General features: G+C 39.0%; 1 protein-coding gene across 1 annotated transcript in view; it reads right to left on the bottom strand.

Moving 5' to 3' along the window:
- Window positions 1-1,771: 1,771 nt before the first annotated feature.
- The window catches only part of ME1 (malic enzyme 1), a 188,168-nt gene continuing 170,806 nt past the window's right edge, over window positions 1,772-19,133 (bottom strand). The window contains exons 10-14 of the mRNA XM_019442753.2: window positions 18,129-18,234; window positions 16,620-16,762; window positions 13,682-13,855; window positions 5,957-6,055; window positions 1,772-2,054 (exon numbers count right to left, since the gene is read on the bottom strand). Coding sequence (XP_019298298.1) covers window positions 1,884-2,054; window positions 5,957-6,055; window positions 13,682-13,855; window positions 16,620-16,762; window positions 18,129-18,234 — 693 coding nt within the window. The 3' untranslated portion in view covers window positions 1,772-1,883. The remainder of the gene's footprint in view (window positions 2,055-5,956; window positions 6,056-13,681; window positions 13,856-16,619; window positions 16,763-18,128; window positions 18,235-19,133) is intronic.

Below are 19,133 nucleotides of genomic sequence, written 5' to 3'. Positions count from 1 at the left end.
AAGATAAACACGGATTTAGAGCCCACCTCCTTGACTTATTAGCTCTGTGGACTTGGTAAGCCACTTAGAATACCTACTTCATAGGAACTTGTGAGGACTACATTAATTAATCTATACAGAATACTTGAAACCTAGTAAGTAATCATCCAATGCTTGTTTTATTATCTTTCTCCGAGGATAAGGAAGTCGCTCATTTATTATAGTATAGAGCAAATATGACTACACATGTATTAAATGAAGTTCATATTGAAATTAGCTATGAGAATATTTTTAAAATTCATACACTGTCACATGACTGCCAAGGCCCAGCATTATCATTTTAAAATGTAACAGTATTTTAAGAGAAAAAGACAATCATAATTTTATTCATTCACTTTTTCTACACTTTAATAAATCTTTTGCATAGGTAAATACATTTAGTTAGAGTTGCAAGACAACATGGAAACAGACAAGAAATAAGCATTCTGAATCTTTTCAAAGTGACTATATTGAGGAAACTCTTGACTAAATGTTACTTTCAGAAATAACCGCACCCTGTCTATTCACACCTGAAACTATCTGTATAATCTTCAACCTTCAATAAAGTCATTGTACAGTATAGTTTATCTTGAACATCTTCTTATACTTTTTAAAAGCATTATTTCAAGAACAGAAATTCTCCAAATAATCCTACAAATAAATAGCAAATGTTATTGCACCTGAGCTTAAGAATTTAAAATGGTTTCCATTGGTTCAGTTATTAATTTCTGAAGTAAAACTTGAAGTTAACAATTTCTGGGCTATAAGTACTGACGGTAATTAGAATATCTTAATACCTGATGTAAAGATAGTTTCTGATACTGGGGAATTGGGTTACAAAATTTCCTCCATACTCAGAGTAAAGTGAGTTTATTGTAACACAGTGAGCTCTAATTACCTGAGCTAATCAAGGAAACACGAGGGCAGATCACTTAAGTGAGAACCCAGCTTGTCTGGGAACCACGCTCTTGCCCCTGACTCCAGAGATCTTTGTCCTAAGAGGTCAGCTCCACAGGTAGCCCTTTCTCAAGGATATTACCTACTCTCTTTCAGCTCTTTCTGTGGCTCAGGCTATGCTGAATTGAAGGTACCAACTTCTGGACAGGCACCACAGTCTGCAAATGTTCAGCAGCAATAGTGTGAAGGATAGGGCATTCAGTCAGGGGAGGAAGAAAAGTGCTTCTAGAAGGGATATCTGACTGAGAACCAAAGTGATAAGAAGATGTAACAATGGGGAAAGAATATTAAAATCTAAGGCTGCACAAGGCATTGTAAACAGCAATGATCTTTCTTAGAAATGTTAGAGTTCAGTTGCACTAGAAGAACTAATATAATGTAGGACCGGAATAAAAATACCTGAGAAGTTATTTTTCTCTAGGCAATCAAGTAAGTGTTGTTTCTGCTTTTAGCAAAAATTCATCTATGCCTAAATTCATTTCTATCTTTATTAAAAAGAAAAAAGTAGATTTTTAACAAAATGGTCAACAAAACAATTATGGATTTTAATGTTGAGCATATCAATTTATTACTAATTTTGGTCTTTCCATTAGTTCCCTATATAAAAATGGTGTGTTTCTCAGTAGTAGGTACAATAGCTTTTTAAGAGAACTTGGGCAAAATAATTAAGAGAGAAACCATAAATAATGAGAAAGTAAATGAAGCAAAATTGTCTAGTGTGATGTTTACCCCAAAGTATATTAATATTCTTCCATGAATTTTTATAGTTAAAGTAAAATTATCCTAGTCTAAATATTAGTAAAATATCCTAGTCTAGAATATTATGAGTAATTAGAAAAGATTCCAATCTTTAAAAATTATGAGAAATTAAGATCTCATTAATGGAATTAGAAATGTCAGTAATTATGCTACTGTTCAAGTTTGGTCTGTATTTTCTGGGCCTCTTCAGGCCAAGAATAACAATCAGGTAGAATCTGGTCATAATCAGTGCTATACATCTGAGAGCGGACAAATGCTTCCTTGTTTTGGGGTTCAGGATAAACTGTGGCTGTCTTTTCTTGGTAAGCATCTTTCACAATCTAGGAATAAAAAAAGAATATTAATTATTTTAATGAATAGAGTTGATGGTGAGCACATGTCAGTTTTCATCTGTTTCAAAAAATTAATTTATGTCTCGGTTGTTTACAAAAAATTAAGTTACATTATAATAAAAGCACACATACACAAAGAAGATAGAAAAGGAAAATGCAATTATAAATCACATAGCAGGAGGAGAACAGGACATCGCCAACAACGGAAAGTGTGAAGAATAGAGATTTATCAAAAGTGTGATCATAACAGGATTTCACAGATAATCCAGTGGTGAAAGTTTTGACATGACCTGAACGGTAACTAACTTGAACTAAATACCTTAGTATTCCTGCTAAGTTTGAACTCAGATAGCATGTGGTATCCACAATCCCTGTCCTGACCACAGCCTCCTACAGAATTTCCTTATTTATCCCTGTTCACCTAATCCGCTGGACTCCACAGTCAGTTATAATCCCCCTCCCCAGTATCACAGAATCTCCCGTCTCCCTGTCTTGCTGTCACACTCCCCATTCTAGTTCCCGGTCTGGGCAACCCTCAGTGCTGGCTTTCCCCCTTCATGGCTGCCTCCAGTGATGTCATACTTTTCCTAACCTTACCTGGGTTGATGTGGTTGCATATTATGTTTTTATCCTTTTCTTTAACAAACAAACACCCTTTGTCTCCCAGTTCCCACAAGGCAATTTCAAACCTTCCTCTGTCGTAACTGCATTTGACTCATCACTGTACTGAGAACATTCCAGCTACTCAGCGAAAACAGTCTCAATTTCCCCTTCCATCAACTCAAGTGAACTCCTCTACATCTTCAAACATTCACTCTTCCCTTACTTTGAGAAGAATGGATTCTCCCACTTGTCAAAATTAATCACTCTATACGTACTCTTTAATTCACTCCAGTTGTAAAAAAAAAAAAAAAAAAGCAATCGCTAGGAGCTATCTGTATAATAGAGTTATTTGGATAAGTCTGATTTTGAAGAAGATTGGAATGATTAAGTATTTCTTCTCAATGAAAAATTACGCATTGTGAAAAATTATGGTTACAAAGACTGTGCCATATTATGGAGAAATATTCATTAAAAACACACAGAACAAATGTATATACCATGATTATGACAATATTAGCAAAGATAGCAAGCAAATGAAAAAAAGACTGGAGGCAAACACACCAAAATAATAAAACTGCTTATGTTAGAAAAATAGAGTATTGGATAGTTTCTTCTGTATTTCCCAAAGTGCCTATAATGTGGTATTATAGCTTTTTTGAGGTATAATTGACTAATTGCAAAATCCCAACATTTTAAGTGCACAATGAAATTATTTTTGTCAGTTCGCAGAGTTGTGCAACTGTTACCGAATCCACTTTTAGAACATTTCCATCACCCCAGAGACCCCTTGTGCCTGTTTGCAATAGTTGTACTATTTTTATAACAAAACACATTATTTCATTCCTGACACAGACTGTGTGAAAGTTCACTCCTCTTTCTGGTCCCAGGACACACCGCTGTATCAGTGACCACCCCCCCCCGCCCCCCACCATGAAGCCTCCACCCTCAATGCTAGAGTCTGCAAGAGCAGTTTGTTCTCTGTTGCTTTCCTAATTCTCCCCAGTAACTTCTGGCTACTGAAATTGCTTTTGTAAAAGGTCCTGCTAACTTTGTACATACTAAAAGTTCACCTGTTTTTCTCATCAGGATATCGCTCTTCCACCCCCATCCTGACACTGTGTCTTGTCTAGTTTCTGACATGTTGCTCAGTTCTGAGTCTCATCTTAAAGTCCTAACTTCCCTTCACTGGCTTCTTACCTCTGTGTTCTGGACAGAGTAACAAACCATCTTCCATCCTTAGTTCTCACCTGCCATACTTGCTGTCCTGGTAGCTCCAAAAACTCCTGGCATTTCCCCCATTACCACATGGAAAATAGTTCCCACATCTTTATATTTAGTGTCTCTTTAAGTTTCAACAATTTCTATCAACTTGCTGGAGTTGTATGAATTCTATGTGAATGTGCCCTGAAACTTCAAACTTGCAGGTCACCTACACTATCTTCCTCCCTCAACTTGATTCTTTGTTCTGATTTCCCAGTTTCTGTCTCAGCACTTGATTTTCCCATGATTCTAGGTAGAATATCCGAGTCTTTATGAACTTCCCTGAGGTCCTCTGCTTTTGTATTTTCTCCTCTAATCATAAGCTAACACCTTTTCATTTATGTTTATTTTTGAGAGAGAGAAAGACAGAGTGAGAGCAGGGGAGGGGCGGAGAGACAGAGAGATGCAGAATCCAAAGCAGGCTCCAGGCTCTGAGCTGTCAGCACAAAGCCCAATGTGGGACTTGAACTCACGAACCTTGAGATCATGACCTGAGCTGAAGTCGGATGCTTAACCGACACCAGGTGCCCAGGCGCCCCAACACCTTTTCGCTTAAATCTTCACAATGAATTTAACATAATAACGTGCTGTTCGGTGTATTAACAATTCAAATTAGTTAAAAACTAGGAGATATAAAATAGTAGAAGATAAAAAGATACTCTTTCATGAATAGGTAATCAAGCAGATTATCTAAAGTTTTTTTGAAGGATTACTTGGGTTTTGAAGCATATGCCCTCAATCAATAAAGCATATAATGATACATGAATCCTAAATATGGTACTGTTTTGGTAAATTTGCTAATAGTCTTTATTTTCAACCAAAAAACAATATTTACCCTGAGGGGATACTTGGCAATGTCTGGAGACATTTTCGGTTCTCATAACTGGGCAGAGGCTGCTGACATCTGGTGGGTAGAGGCCAGGTATGCTTAGCATTCTATAATGCCAAGATAACCCCACAACCAAGAGTTATCCAGCCAATATGTGCACAGTGCTGCGGCTGAGAAACCCTAGTTTACATCTGTAACATATAAACATAAACCATTATGGGCTGACCTATGTCACCCAAAATTCATATGCACTAACCCCCAGTACTTCAGAGTGTGATAATGTTTGGAGACAGGGACTTTAAAGAAGTAATTAAGTTAAAAATGAGGCTGTTTGGGTGGGCCCTAATCCAAACTGACTAGTGTTCTTATAAGAAGGGCAAATTTGGACACCCCAGGAGAGCCAAGGATGTTTGTGCACAAAGAAAAGACCACGTGAGGACACAGTGAGAAAGCAGTCATCTACAAGCTAAGGAAGGAGCCCTCCAAGGAAATCAGGCCTTCTACCCCTTAATCTTAGATTTCCAGCCCCCAGAACTGTGAGAAATAGATTTCTGTTGTTTGAGCCACCTAGTCTGTGGTATTTTGCTACAGCAGCCCTAAGAGGCTAATATAATTATATTGTAAAAAAAGTCAATTTCTCTCTCATCTTAATTACAGAAAATTTCTCTGTCTTTAGGTTCTTCTTGGCTAATTGTTTCATTAGCTCATCTGCCACCCCAACAGCTTTGAGTTCCTTGCCCTCATTGTTTAGCCCTCTGCCCAATATTATCAATTGTGATCTTTAAGATGCTATACATCATAGAAACATAGACAAGTGATTCAAATGATTCTAAATGTTACTCTACCGTATCTGCAATATTTTGGTGACAACACAACTGAAATATGGAAAACAATAAGTTAAAAAAGGTGAAATAGGAGAAACCTAACTGAAAGGGAATCCTACTAACTTATTTAGATTATGGGACAGGTAAAGAATGATAGGGAAATCAATGATTCACCCCAATTCTTCCATTCCTAGGGATGAAGTGTAGTTCCTAAGCTCTGCTAAAGCACTGTGTCTCATTTCTCTGATTTCTGACAAAATAAGTTGATACAGATATACATTTCAAGGAAGTGAAGTGATTTTTAGTGGCTAAAAATGCATATTTAGCAATAGAAGGAATTAAAAATAATAAGACTTGAAAAAGAGTGGTTTTACCTTTGCTGCAATTTTCAGAGAAACATCTCTAATGGTGTCCAAAGGAGGATAAAGCCGTCCCTCTTCCAAGTGTTTATCTGATACTTGCTGGGCTATAACCTTTCAAAATAAGAAAGACAAATATGTTTTTACTTCACACCATACAATGTGATGGTTATGAGGATACCTAGGTGAATGATCACATATGGTCATATATGGAAGCAGGGCACATTAATGTGATCACCTAATTTTGTCTTTCCCTTTGTCGATGGGAAAACTGAGTCCAGAAGACTTGGTGACTGGTGGGATCCCACCATTAGTAAAGATGGGAACAGAATCTGCACTGCCTCTTACTCCAGTTCCTTTTCTACTGTGCCATGAAATGCTGGAAGCTTTTCCATCCAATGTGCCTGAGGAACAGGGGAGAGAGGGGCGAGGAAGGCAGAGGAGGATGACAGAAGTGATGGACAAGGACCCTGAGAGTACAGGAGGGAAGGGATCCAAGGCTGATCACACTGCTTCTCCTAGCTCACATATTCTGGCACAAGAGGTACAGCACGGGACTGAGAGAGCCACTTTGGAGTCACATTGCAAGTAGGGTTTCAATTTATCCAGATTCTGGATTCTTTGAATCACCCAACTGGTCTCAGCATTTGCTGTTCCCAGACCATTCCCCATTTCTAAATTAAATGACATATACTTAAGAATTTGCTAAGAGTGTAGATCTTATGGTAAGTGTTCTTATCTCCCTCTCTCAATCTCTCTCTCTCTCTCTCTCTCTCTCTCTCTCTCTCTCTCTCTCTCACACACACACACACACACACACACACAAAGAGAGTAGGAAAGAACATTTGGCAATGATAGACATATTTATGGCATGTATTTTGGTGATCAAGTTGTGTGATTAAGTATGTACAGCTTTTTGTATGTCAATCATACCTCAGTAAAGTATTTTTTTTAATGAGACAGATTGACACTACATGCCTCCTGATGTGATGCACTGAGAAGGATGCAATCATTAGGCATTTAGTACTCCTAACAAAACCGCATAACTTGAATTCAATCATGAGGAAACAATCAGATAAACCCAAAGTGGGGAACATTGTAAAAACCAACTGGCCTGTATGCTCCAAAATGTCAGTGCCATAAAGGAAAGACTGAAATATTCTTGCAGATTAAAGGATTAGTCTAGAGGCTATAAAGGCCTTTTCTAATGGATAATTGGTGAAATTTGAATTCGGGCTGTGCATTAGATAATAATATTCTATCAGTGTTAAAGTTCCTGAATTGAAAATGGTACAGAGATCACATAAAAAAATGTCCTGAAATATCTAGGGGTAAAGGGACATGATACTGTAAGTTGCTCTCAAGCGGTTCAACAATAAAGTTCTATATGCTAAGTTATTTGCTGAACCTTCTGGGGCACAGAGGTAGACTCAGCAATTGTGAAGTTCCCTCCGGCTCTAAGACTTTGATTAGGTATTTCAGTGTGGCAAGTCTAAAGCAGTATGTGGCTGGCTCTATTATTTAACAGACCTGAGGGTGAAGACAGGAAGTAAAAAATCTTCCTCATTTGAAACATTTTGCATAAGCAAACACGTATTTTTCACTATCTCTTAATATGTAAGATTTTTAAATCATGAAATTATTTCTGCAATTGTTTTATTGCCATCAGCAAATATGAAAGACACTGAGCAAGTATAACACCAAGAGAGGATAAAAAGCAGTTCCTGCCCTTGAGAAAGTTAGAAGTTAGTGAGGAAGAAAAAGGGAATACTGAAAAAGAGGACAGCCTAGGTCAAAGGTGAAATGTGAGTGTTAAGAAATCCAGAAGTACAGTGGAGACAGCTTAGTCATGGGACTGAAGGAGAGCTAGGAGTCAGACAAAAGGGAAGGGGTGGGCACTCCAGAAAGAAGACAGATTCAGACCAAAGGCAGAGATGTATGAGCTGGACTCAGTGATCCCCAGTGTCCTGATCTGGGGGAGCAGAGGGGGATCTGAATAGAGAATAAGGATTGGAGCACTGTCAATGCCAAATTAAGGAATTTTGGTTAAATTCTATGGGTGACTGAGGATATTCTGAACAAGGATATTTAGGCAGGAGTGTGGGGTGGGGGGAGAGCAGGATGAAGTTACTAGTACAACTGCTATTTGATTAATATTACATTACATATTATGCAAAATATATAATTATAATTACAGAAAGCTGATCACAAAGAATTTTATAATAAAGACATTGTTCAGTCCTTTATTTCTTGCCTTTATAACAGGATGTTGAGCAAAACTTTTCCTTGGCCCTAGAATTGGTGATCAGGGCCCCCAACACTAGAAGAAATGGAATTAAGTGTTCCACATTATAATGAAGCCACCAAATACGTGAGGACTGCCACGTCCCTCAGAACCTAAGAGGGGGTGGAATCAGCCCTGCCAGCCCCACAACCACAGCCCACCCCTTTTCAGAAGGCTGCAATGGGGAGAATCAGGGAGAGTCACTAGAATCATAGTCTGGCCTAGTGGGTAATGCAGTGGCTTCTCTCCCCCTCTTCTTCTTGCACACTGCCCTCTCTTGAAAGCATGAGGTGCCCTCAGGGAGAGTTTGGCATTCTATTGCTCACTTAGCCTGAGCAGTTACAGACATGTTTATGTAAGCAGAGGTGAAGAGGATGGGAAAGGAGAATCAGATAGAAAGGGTGGTGGGGGGGGGTTGCTTGGAGAGGAGCCTGTATCCCCAGAAGGCATGAGCTTCCAAGCCAAGTTACCACTGCAGAGGAGGATCTCACAAGCTGAGCAAGGGGAGAAGGCTGAACTGGAGCCAGATCTCTCATGTTATGCCACAGAGGGCCCCAAAGGGTCCTCTAAACTCTTGTACACATACCCCATGAGAAAGCCAGATATGGGCTCCTGCCTCAGATGGTTCAATGGCCTAAAAAAGTGGAGAGTTAATAAAAGACATATTTGGGGTGCCTGGATGGATGGCTGAGTGGGTCAAATGTCTGATTCTTGACTTTGACTGAGGTTATAATCCCAGGATCGTGGGATAGAGCCCTGTGTTGGGCTCTGCACTAGGCATGGAACCTGCATAGGATTCTCTCTCCCTCTCCCTCTACCCCTGTCCCCTGTTCATATGCTCTCTAAAAAAAGGAAAGGGAAGGGAAGGGAAGGGAAGGGAAGGGAAGGGAAGGGAAGGGAAGGGAAGGGAAGGAAAGGAAAGGAAAGGAAAGGAAAGGAAAGGAAAGGAAAGGAAAGGAAAGGAAAGGAAAAGGAAAGGACATGTTTGTCCTTTTCCATACCCTTCCTTTCTGTTTCCAACACATTTGAAGAAATAGGCCTTGATAAGAAGGGGGAGGAGGTGTTCAGAGCCCAGACATACTCTTTTCCCTGAGCCCCTCAAGATGCTGGAATGGGAGAATAATAAAAGAGAAGGGGCTCTCAGCCAGCTGCTGCAGCAGGCCTCTTGTACTGAAGGAACAAGAGATGATATCTGAATTGGATACTGATTCTGAACGGAACAGATGTTTAATTATTGTTCACTGATGTATTCCCCAGCACCCAGAATAATGAGTAGCACATAGCAGGTATTAATCAATACTTGTTAAGAGAATGGGTGAATTGAAATGGAATTAAAAGTTACTGAGATCCCATTAAGAGAAAGAAAAGAGGGGCGCCTGGGTGGCGCAGTCGGTTAAGCGTCCGACTTCAGCCAGGCACGATCTCGCGGTCCGTGAGTTCGAGCCCCGCGTCAGGCTCTGGGCTGATGGCTCGGAGCCTGGAGCCTGTTTCCGATTCTGTGTCTCCCTCTCTCTCTGCCCCTCCCCCCTTCATGCTCTGTCTCTCTCTGTCCCAAAAATAAATAAAAAACGTTGAAAAAAAAATAAAAAAATAAAAAAAAAAAAAAAGAGAAAGAAAAGAAAGACTTGATGAAGAATTATTCAAAGCAGTGATTGTCAGGAAAAATAAAACCATTTTATGTTGATGCCCCATTGAATTTAGGCTGCTTACAAAATCCTGTTACTTCTTGCTGTTCTGCAAAGGATCTGTAGCAGATTCAAATCATCGGCATCTCTTAGATGTTAAAGCAAAAACCTGTATAGGTATCTAGTACTGTTATTTAACTGGATAGAGAAAAAATGAGTAGCACAATGTCGAATGGATATAACAGCATGGTGGTTGAAAGCTCAGGCTGTGATGTGATGTAGGTCTATATTCAAATTCTAACTGCAATAATTACTGTTTGTTTGAATTGGGGCAAATTAATTAACCTTCCTAAGCCTAGTTTTCCCTTTGGCGATAGAAGACTACTAACAATTCCTAATTCATGAGATTAAACAAAATAAATGCCAGTAAGGAATTTACCACATTGTCTGAGAAAGTAAATGTTCGGTATGTTTTAGCTATTTCACTTTTTGCTTAATGTTTATTTATTTCGAGAGAGCATGCATGCTTGCACACGCATACTCGTGCACACACACAAGCGGATGGGGGAGGGGCACAGGGAGAGATAAAGAGAGAATCCCAAGCAGGCTCCACACTCAGCACAGAGCCTGATGTAGGGTTCAGTCTCACCACCATGAGATCATGACCTGAGAGGATATCAAGAGTAAGACGCTCAACCGACTGAGCCCAGGTTGAGCCCTCTTAGCTATTTCACTTTTAAAAGAACAGAGGGGCAGTCACCATGGCAGAATGGAAGTAAAATAGCTTTGGGGGCCAGATCTAGCTCTACAATATGAAAGCTAGTAAGCTTTTTGAGGTGGAGGCAAGTTCTATAACCAATCAACTGCAAATTATTTCTATGAGATAATAGGTATACCGTTCCTCTCACCATTGGGGTCCAGCATCGTTGCTTCTTGTCTAGAATGTTGCACAATATCATTTTAAAGAGACTGGGGACAGTAAGAAGATGGCTGAGTAAATTAGAATCAGTCTGAATCTTTGCTCTCCACGTATGCCTGTCACACAGAGAGAGAACCGAGACACCACAGAACAGAGCCAAGTAGCAAACATGTGACCAGGGGAGCCTCATGTTAGGAATTGAATCACTAACATGGAAGGGATTGACCTGGGGGAAAAGGGGAGAGTATACAAGAGTCTTAACGTTGCTCTCACCTATTACCTCATTCACTCAAAAACTCTTTGCTGCTTTTGATATGCCACTGGTGTCTCTCTAACTACACTGTGTCCGCTTTCAAATGATCTGTCTTCGTTTCATTTTGGCAATGTTACAGCAGCTGGATTTTCAGTTATCCAGTGACTTCAATGAATCAAAGTTTCCTCCAGATGCTGTTGTCTGTGGTGACCATCTCTAGTGTCCTCCACACAGACCTCAGAAAGGGGTGGGGTGAGGCAGATGAGAGAACACAGAGCAGGTGGTTCAGGAGGAACGGGATAAGGACAGGCAGCCAGACACGCCTCTCAGATGTGGACAGGAGGCAAGGAGTATGTTCCCAGGAGGGCTGACCCAAGGGAGCACTAAGTGCTCTTAGCAGAGGTTCAGAAGGTTGTGAGGGTACCAGGAAAGCCAGAATCCTCTTTGTTGTAACAGCATGGTGGTTGAAAGCTCGGGCTGTGATGTGAGGTAGGTCTATGTTCAAATTCTAACTGCAATAATTACTATTTGGTTGAATTTAGGCAAATTAATTAACCTTCCTAAGCCTAATTTTCTCAAGATGAGCCATGGTAGTCACCAAAGGATTCAAGCATGAGGTGGGGAGTGAAGTTAACAGAAGGAGAGGCTTAGATAGGTGAATAGTTCTCAGAGTTTTCCAGGCAGGATAATAGAGCAGTTATACAGCTGTGTGCCTGCATGTTGTGTTTGAAGCTTTGGGATGAGGGAGAATGAAAGAATGACAGGCTTGTAAGCTTTGGTGTCTACTTAGAAAGGAGTTATCACTAAATGCAATGCAAATACTGAGGGTGAAGGAAGGTGAAAAGTATGGTTTTATGCATTTTGTGTTTAAGGAAAAAGCAACTGGAGACACGTTACAAGATGAGACTAGAGACACAGATTTGGCCACTTTTAGACTTAAGATAATGGAACCCAGAGAATGGATGAAATCTCTGAAAGCATAAGAAAAAGGGGGAAAAAGTTACAACAACAACAACAAAATGAATGCTAGAAAAAAGCTCTTAGTTAAAAGGGACATGGAAAGAAGACAAAGTAAACAATGAGGTGGTGTGAAAAACAAGAAATGTTGTGTTGAAGCCTAAGAGAAAACCAGTGGAAAGGCCAGAAGAGGTAGCCAGAGAGATCACTAGCTACAAGAAGGGCACTGCTGACATTACATTTTCTTTTTTCTTCAAAGTTTTTTGATAGTATTTATTACTTTGCCTGGATGGCAAATGGAAGGATTTTTTTTTTTTCATGGAGTTTGTCACTAGATGGTGCTGGAGTTATTTAGGAAAGCAAACATGGGCTACATTGAGTAGAAGATCTCCTCCTCCCCTTTGATGTGTCTGTTATGTAGAACAATAATTATATTTTTCTTAATGTGTGAACAGCTTTGATAAGCTCTCTTAGTGAGCAGATATCTACTTATGTGTAACAAGATTTTAGGAGGTAAAGAAACTCTAGGACACCAGCTGCGATGCTTCTACTGCAAGGAAGACAAAGAAAAGAGCAGGACATTACAGCTTCGATATCTGTTCTCACAGAATGATGCCAGGCGCTAAACACTGGGATTATACTCCTTGGACCACAACAATAACAGAAGACTCCATCTATATTCTCCGAGTTCCTCTTCAAAACAGAAAGCATAGTATGTTCGTAAGCTGAAAATATCTGAATTTTAATCAACTTTTATTTGGTTCAGTTCAGTTACCATGTTGTACAGTGGTCTCATTTTACAAGAAATTCACTCAAATCTCTCATCCGTGAACTGCATCCTGCTCAAACAAGGTATCAACCAGATGAACATTCTGATTATCAAAAGCTCATGATTTTACAAATATGTGCCAAATCACTATATCGTCCCCCTGAAGTGTGGGGAGGAAAGGGAACTGATGGGAACCTGAAGTTTATGGTACGTCTTGTGCCATAAGTAATAAAGTCTTTGTCTCCGACCTAAGGGTTTTGGGTCTTTTGCCAGCATCCATGAAACTGTGGCAGGCTAACTCATTAGCGTGCAACTAAGGTAAGGTTTCAGATCCTTCACTTCTTAAGAACAGCTCACCAGTCCCTACTGGGTCTGTTGCGTGATGTTCGGAGAATCTTTCCTGAAGGCCCACACTCAAACCCACATGTGTCCTTTTAATGAGTTCAAAAACACTAATTCCCTGTTATAATTTTCTTTCTGCTTAAAATATTAGTTTCTGTTTTCTGCCCTGTACCCTCAAGGATACACACTTCTTCACTATACCAAATCAGACTTTCATTTTAAACCTTCAAAATGCTGTTATTTAGGAAAGTTTGGAGAAACACTGGCCGCTTCATTATGATTTGGAAACAGTATTTTCAATTGTGTCACTACTGTCACAGAATTTGATTGGAAGTATGAAGACGAAAATGAGTTCCTTGTAAGAGATCAGAACAGTTTTTTTACTGGCTACTGAAAAATAGTCTTTTACTCGTGACTCCAATGTGAACCTGCTAACGACCCCTTATTCTCCACTAGGAGAGATTTTTTTCTTCTTCGGACTTTGTACCTTATAGGGAGTGAGCTGAGATGCTATATAAATAAATAAATCATTAACCCACATGGAGCTCATCTGGTGTTTTACAGCCTTGGTGAACACAGAGTTTACAATACCTCAGCAGTTGTGAGAAAAATCTCATCTGTGATATGTCTCAGTCCACAAGCCACAACACCAAGAGCGATTCCAGGAAACACATAGGAATTGTTTCCTTGGCCAGGATATAGGGTCCGTCCATCTGGAAGAGTGACTGGATCAAAAGGACTGCCACTGGCAAAAATTGCACGCCCCTACAACACAGACACACAACTAACTTTAAAAAGAAGCATGGTATTTTAAAAGAAATGTATCATAACAGAACTACCCCACAGTTAGAGTACTGAGCATTTAGAAAGAAGACTAATTTTCATTAACCCTCTAATAAGTCTGGGCAAGCTTTTATGATGTTGGCAGTAAGTTCTGGAGTGGGTGATTACTACTACTTTCTGCCTCCCTCTCTACTCCTCAGAGAAGTGTGTAAAGCACAGGAAACCCAAGACCACCACTCTATTCACTGCAGTGGTCCAACCCAGAAGCCTATCAACCATTTCTATATGGGGTTCAGATAACAGACTTCTGAAGCTGGAAAAAATGATAGGTTAACATTAGAGTATTGGAAAGTATGACATTTTAGGTTAGAGTTTAGGAATCTACACAGTTTTCTTTAATTTTTTAAAAATGTTTATTTTTGAGAGAGAGAAAGAGAGAGCACAAGCCAGGGAGGAACAGAGAGAGACACAGAATCTGAAGCAGGCTCCAGTATCTGAACTGTCAGCACAGAGCCTAACTTGGGGTACAAACTCACAAACCTCGATATCATGACCTGAACCAAAGTCAGAGGCTTAACCAACTGAGCCACCCAGGCATCCCTACAAGAAACTTTCTAACGTAACTTAATTATTTTATATATATACATATATGTATACACACATATATTTAAGAAAAAGACCTGCAACATGATATGTAAGCTCATTTATCTCCCTCCCTGTTTTCACTTCCTACCTATTGTTTTATAATCATCATATTTTAAGGAGAACAGCATTCAGTAAATGACAGCTAAACATTCTTGTGTACATGGAGTGTTAATATGGAGAAGAAAATCTCTTCATACTATTTCTGGATTATAGTTTTTCATGCTTCAATAATCTTCCTGTATTTCTATTTTTAACCTTTCCTGACAACCTTTCCCTTGTGCCTAAAGCAGCAGAGACTCATCCAGCACAGACAGACCTTTGCCTGTTCTGTATCCTTTAGCTAAACCAGTGTTTAAGTTTTCAGCCTCAAAATGACTTTCAATTTTATACCCTTTTTTTTTTTTTTTAACAACATAGAACATCATGCAAGATGATTAAGAAAGAGTTTAGGTCATTTATATCAGACACATTCAAATTTAAAAACACAATTACGGGGCACCTGGGTGGCTCAGTTGGTTAAGTGTCCAACTTCAGCTCAGGTCATGATCTCATGGTTTGTGGGTTCGAGCCCCGCATTGGGCTCTGTGCTGACAGCTCAGAGCCTGGAGCCTGCCTCGGATTCTGTGTCTCCCTTCCTCTATGCCCCTCCCCCACTCATGCTCTGTCTCTCTCAAAAATAAATAAACATTAAAAATTTTTTTTAAATTTAAAAACACAATTATACAAATTTGGCTAATTGTGTTTATTTCTATTACTGGTGAGTCTACAAACTCTTGACACCTGTTGAGATATATGACAAAATAACTACAAAACCACTTATTTGTTATTTGTCTACTATGCTAAAATTTTATCATTTGTGCACCATGCTACAATTTTATTGCTCAAAGGGTTTTTTTTTCTTCCCCTTTTAAAAATTTAAGGACTACTGAAGGATGTCAGGCAAATTTCCCAATCTGCAGATGGGCTGAAAATTAAAATTATTGAGGACATTGATGCCATCCCAAATTAAGAGAGATAGACAATGGAGTGGCTCCTTGCCAACATTTCATTAATTCTAGTAATGAGCATTTAAGGTTATACTATTAAGGAAGTAAAGCCATCAGTTTCTGATTTGTGCAGAGTGACCTAACTTTGTGTCATATTTGTCTTTTCTAGTGCATTTTGGATTTCTTTCCAAAATAAAAGTGTTAGATATATATGATTCAACCTGTTTCGTTATAATGACATTTTCAAGTCTTTGAAGGGAAAAAAGGCTATTGACAACCTATCAGTCAAATATATGTTAATACAAACACAGTATAAAATAAGCCACTTTTTTGGAAACAGTAAAGTGTTGAAGCTTCAAGGACTTCTATCCCAAACTGGCTAGATGTCAAAATAGCTGCCCAAAGGTACCACCCATGGCATCAAAATCCAAACCCAGGATTTAGCAAAACAAAAATAAGACTGAGGTTTTATACGGTATGCTTCAACGTTCAGAAATAGCTAGTTAAAAGTTATTTTAATAAGCATCTCGCATCAAAATTTTTCCTTTTTAGCTTTTATATTTAAGTGTTAAATGCTTCCAAATCACTTGAAAAAATTATCAATAAACTTTACAAAGTTTGTTTTACTGAAGAGGAGGATTTACACAACAACATTCTAGAAGAGGAAACAATTCTAAACCCCTCTGACCTATTCACTTTTCTTTCTTTGTTTTTTTATTTTTATTTTTTTTAATGTTTATTCATTTTTGAGACAGAGAGAGACAGAGCATGAATGGGGGAAGGTCAGAGAGAGAGGGAGACACAGAATCTGAAACAGGCTCCAGGCTCTGAGCTGTCAGCACAGAGCCCGACGCGGGGCTCGAACTCACGGACCGCGAGATCATGACCTGAGCCGAAGTCGGATGCCCAACCAACTGAGCCACCCAGGCACCCCTATTCACTTTTCTTTCAATCTTGGTTTAACTTTTAAATTAAGTAGTAAGAATCTTACATATCCTTGGTTCCTCCATAATGATTAAGAATTAGAGTATTAAAATATCAGACCCTGTGTCAGCACTGGCAGAGCTGGGGACTGGAAGGGCGGGGGGGGGAGACAAGTTACACTTTTGCTTTACCTTGGTTAGTTTATAGCACTGCTCTGCAGTACATTCTGCTTTGCTAGTTGGATTACTCAATGCAAAAATAATAGGCCGGTCATTGAAGGCAGCCATGTCCTTGAGAATTTGTTCTGAGAATGCACCACCAATTGCAGCAACTCCTGAGGTAGAAATGAGAAACCAGTGAATAGACTATCAGCGGTTAGTGAAGTAAGACGTCCATGCCCTCAAGACAATGAGACAGGTCACTTTCTGATAGACCCTAAACAAAATATAGAAGATCTGCATCAACAGTGACAGAAAGAGATACGTTTGTTAATGCCAACAACCTTTAGGGTTACAAATCTCCAAGTATCTATACAAAACAACACAGATCTAACATTTGGCTCATAATACACCGAATCAGTGATCAAATCACTAGGTATTTTGATGACAGACACTGATGTCAGGAAATTAAAATGTGCCTAATATATATTATCTGTCTATAAATAATTCTAGGAGTATATTCCAGTCTCTCAGGTTATAAAGTAATTATTTTTTATAAACCAGTGCTAACACTTAAGACAACCATCCAATTCAATTGTAAAACTACAGTATCACTCACTGAAAGAATCCTGACAAAGGATAAAGCAATTAGCATGATGGAAATGGAGAAAAATCCTGATACAATGTATTTTGTAAAAAACAAGGCTTATTACAGTTTCTGTGATGGAGTATTTGTTTTTGTTACGATTATTATCATTGTTCTCAATACTGTCATGTTTACAAGAACTTCCAGGAGTGGATTATGATACAAAGTAAGAACTGACATTCTATACACACAAAATAAGGTACAAAGTTTCATACCCTCCTCTGAGTTTTTTTAACCACATTAAATTTAACTATACTAAACATCATATGTGCACACGCACTGTGTAAGCACTGTGTTAAGTGCTATGAGGAATATAGATGTGGTCTCCCTGTCTTCAGGGAGGGTCTAGTAGTTAGTGCAGTATTTCTCAACCTCTGGGATATGAACATTGTGGGTCGGATAATTCTTTGTGTGGGGGGGAAGGGGTGCTTTCCTGTGCACTGTAGGGTGTTGAATACCATCTCCAGTCTCTACCCACTAGATGTCAGTGGCCCTGACCACCCCTCCCCCAACCCTTTCCAAAGTTGTAATAACCAAAAACATCTCCAGACATTGCCAAATGTTTCTTTGGGGGCAAAGTCACTCCCATTTGAGAACCAGTGTGTATCTGGAGCAATCAAGCCTGGGAAAGTGCTGAATCTGCCAAGGATTGACAGGTTGACAGAGTCAGCAGAGGGGGCTACACACTTCAGCTGATAGGACTGAGAACACAGTACGAAATTTACAGATCTAAGTGTCTGTGGGGTACTGTTGATTCAGTGAATGTGTAATTTTGTTTGTGAATTCCAAAGGTCAAAATTTCAAAAAGCTACATTATGCCTCAAAAATCAATTAAGAAAATTAATCAGGCCAAAATGGGGTTGGGTTGGGTTTATGGGAAAGAGGGAGAAGTTTACCTATGAGGGCAGTTGGTTTTATTTCTTGAACAATGGCTTCTAGGTTCTTCATTTCTTCATGTTCATGGGCAAATTCCTTCTTCTCTTGTGTTAAGGCAGCACGTCCCTAAGTAAGGCAAATAAAAAGAAATGTTAAATCTGCCAAACATTTGTGAGCCAATGAAATTTCAGAATATTACACATATTACGAGTATTTGTGCTTAACATTTTTGTGTATCATGTATTACACCTGTTCTTAAATTCTCTTCTCTAATTATTGGAGTATTCTTTCATTCAATCTTTCAACAAATACTTATTTCTCAATATTCTAGGCAATGGGGATGAGCAGTGAGCAAACAAGTCTTTCCCTTTCTTAAATATTATTTAATATTAAAATCCTAACTCTACAGACATTTATGAGAAACTGGCACTAATAAATGACAGTGCAAAATGTCATTTAAATAAAGATATCATTTACTAAACATTATTTGTATTAAATGTGTCTTAGAATGCAGAGTTGGCTTTAGTCACAACACTCCCAATTCATGTACCACTGAGTAAAAATTGAACTTGAGGCCATATTTATACTATAGTTTGATTTTCTAAATAAGTACTAGCTTTGAATATTTTTATGTTAATGTTTTGACTATCAATGTGTCATGTGTTATCTAGGAAACATCTAATTATAATTTTCTAGCTGCAAATTTTTTTACGTTTATGTATTTTTTGAGAGAGAGGAAAGGAGCACGCATGCACGAGCAAGGGAAGGGCAGAGAGAGCGGGAAACAGAGGATCCCAAGTGGGCTCGGCACTGACAGCAGACAGCCCGATGTGGGGCTCAAACTCACGAACCGCGAGATCATGACCTGAGCAGAGATCGACGCTCAACTGACCGAGCCACCCAGGTGCCCCTCTAGCTGCAAATTTTTTATCTTGACTTAAAGTAATAAATCACTGCCTAATATTATATGGTACTTTGACTTACAAGTTGTTTTCACATATTTCATATGATCCCCTCAACAATTT

This window comes from Panthera pardus, unplaced genomic scaffold (genome assembly GCF_024362965.1).
Source record: "Panthera pardus isolate Hobbes unplaced genomic scaffold, ASM2436296v1 HiC_scaffold_17, whole genome shotgun sequence".
Taxonomy (NCBI): Eukaryota; Metazoa; Chordata; class Mammalia; order Carnivora; family Felidae; genus Panthera; species Panthera pardus.
The sequence above is the reverse complement of the archived record's forward strand: the minus strand, read 5'-3'. Positions and strand labels throughout refer to the sequence as shown.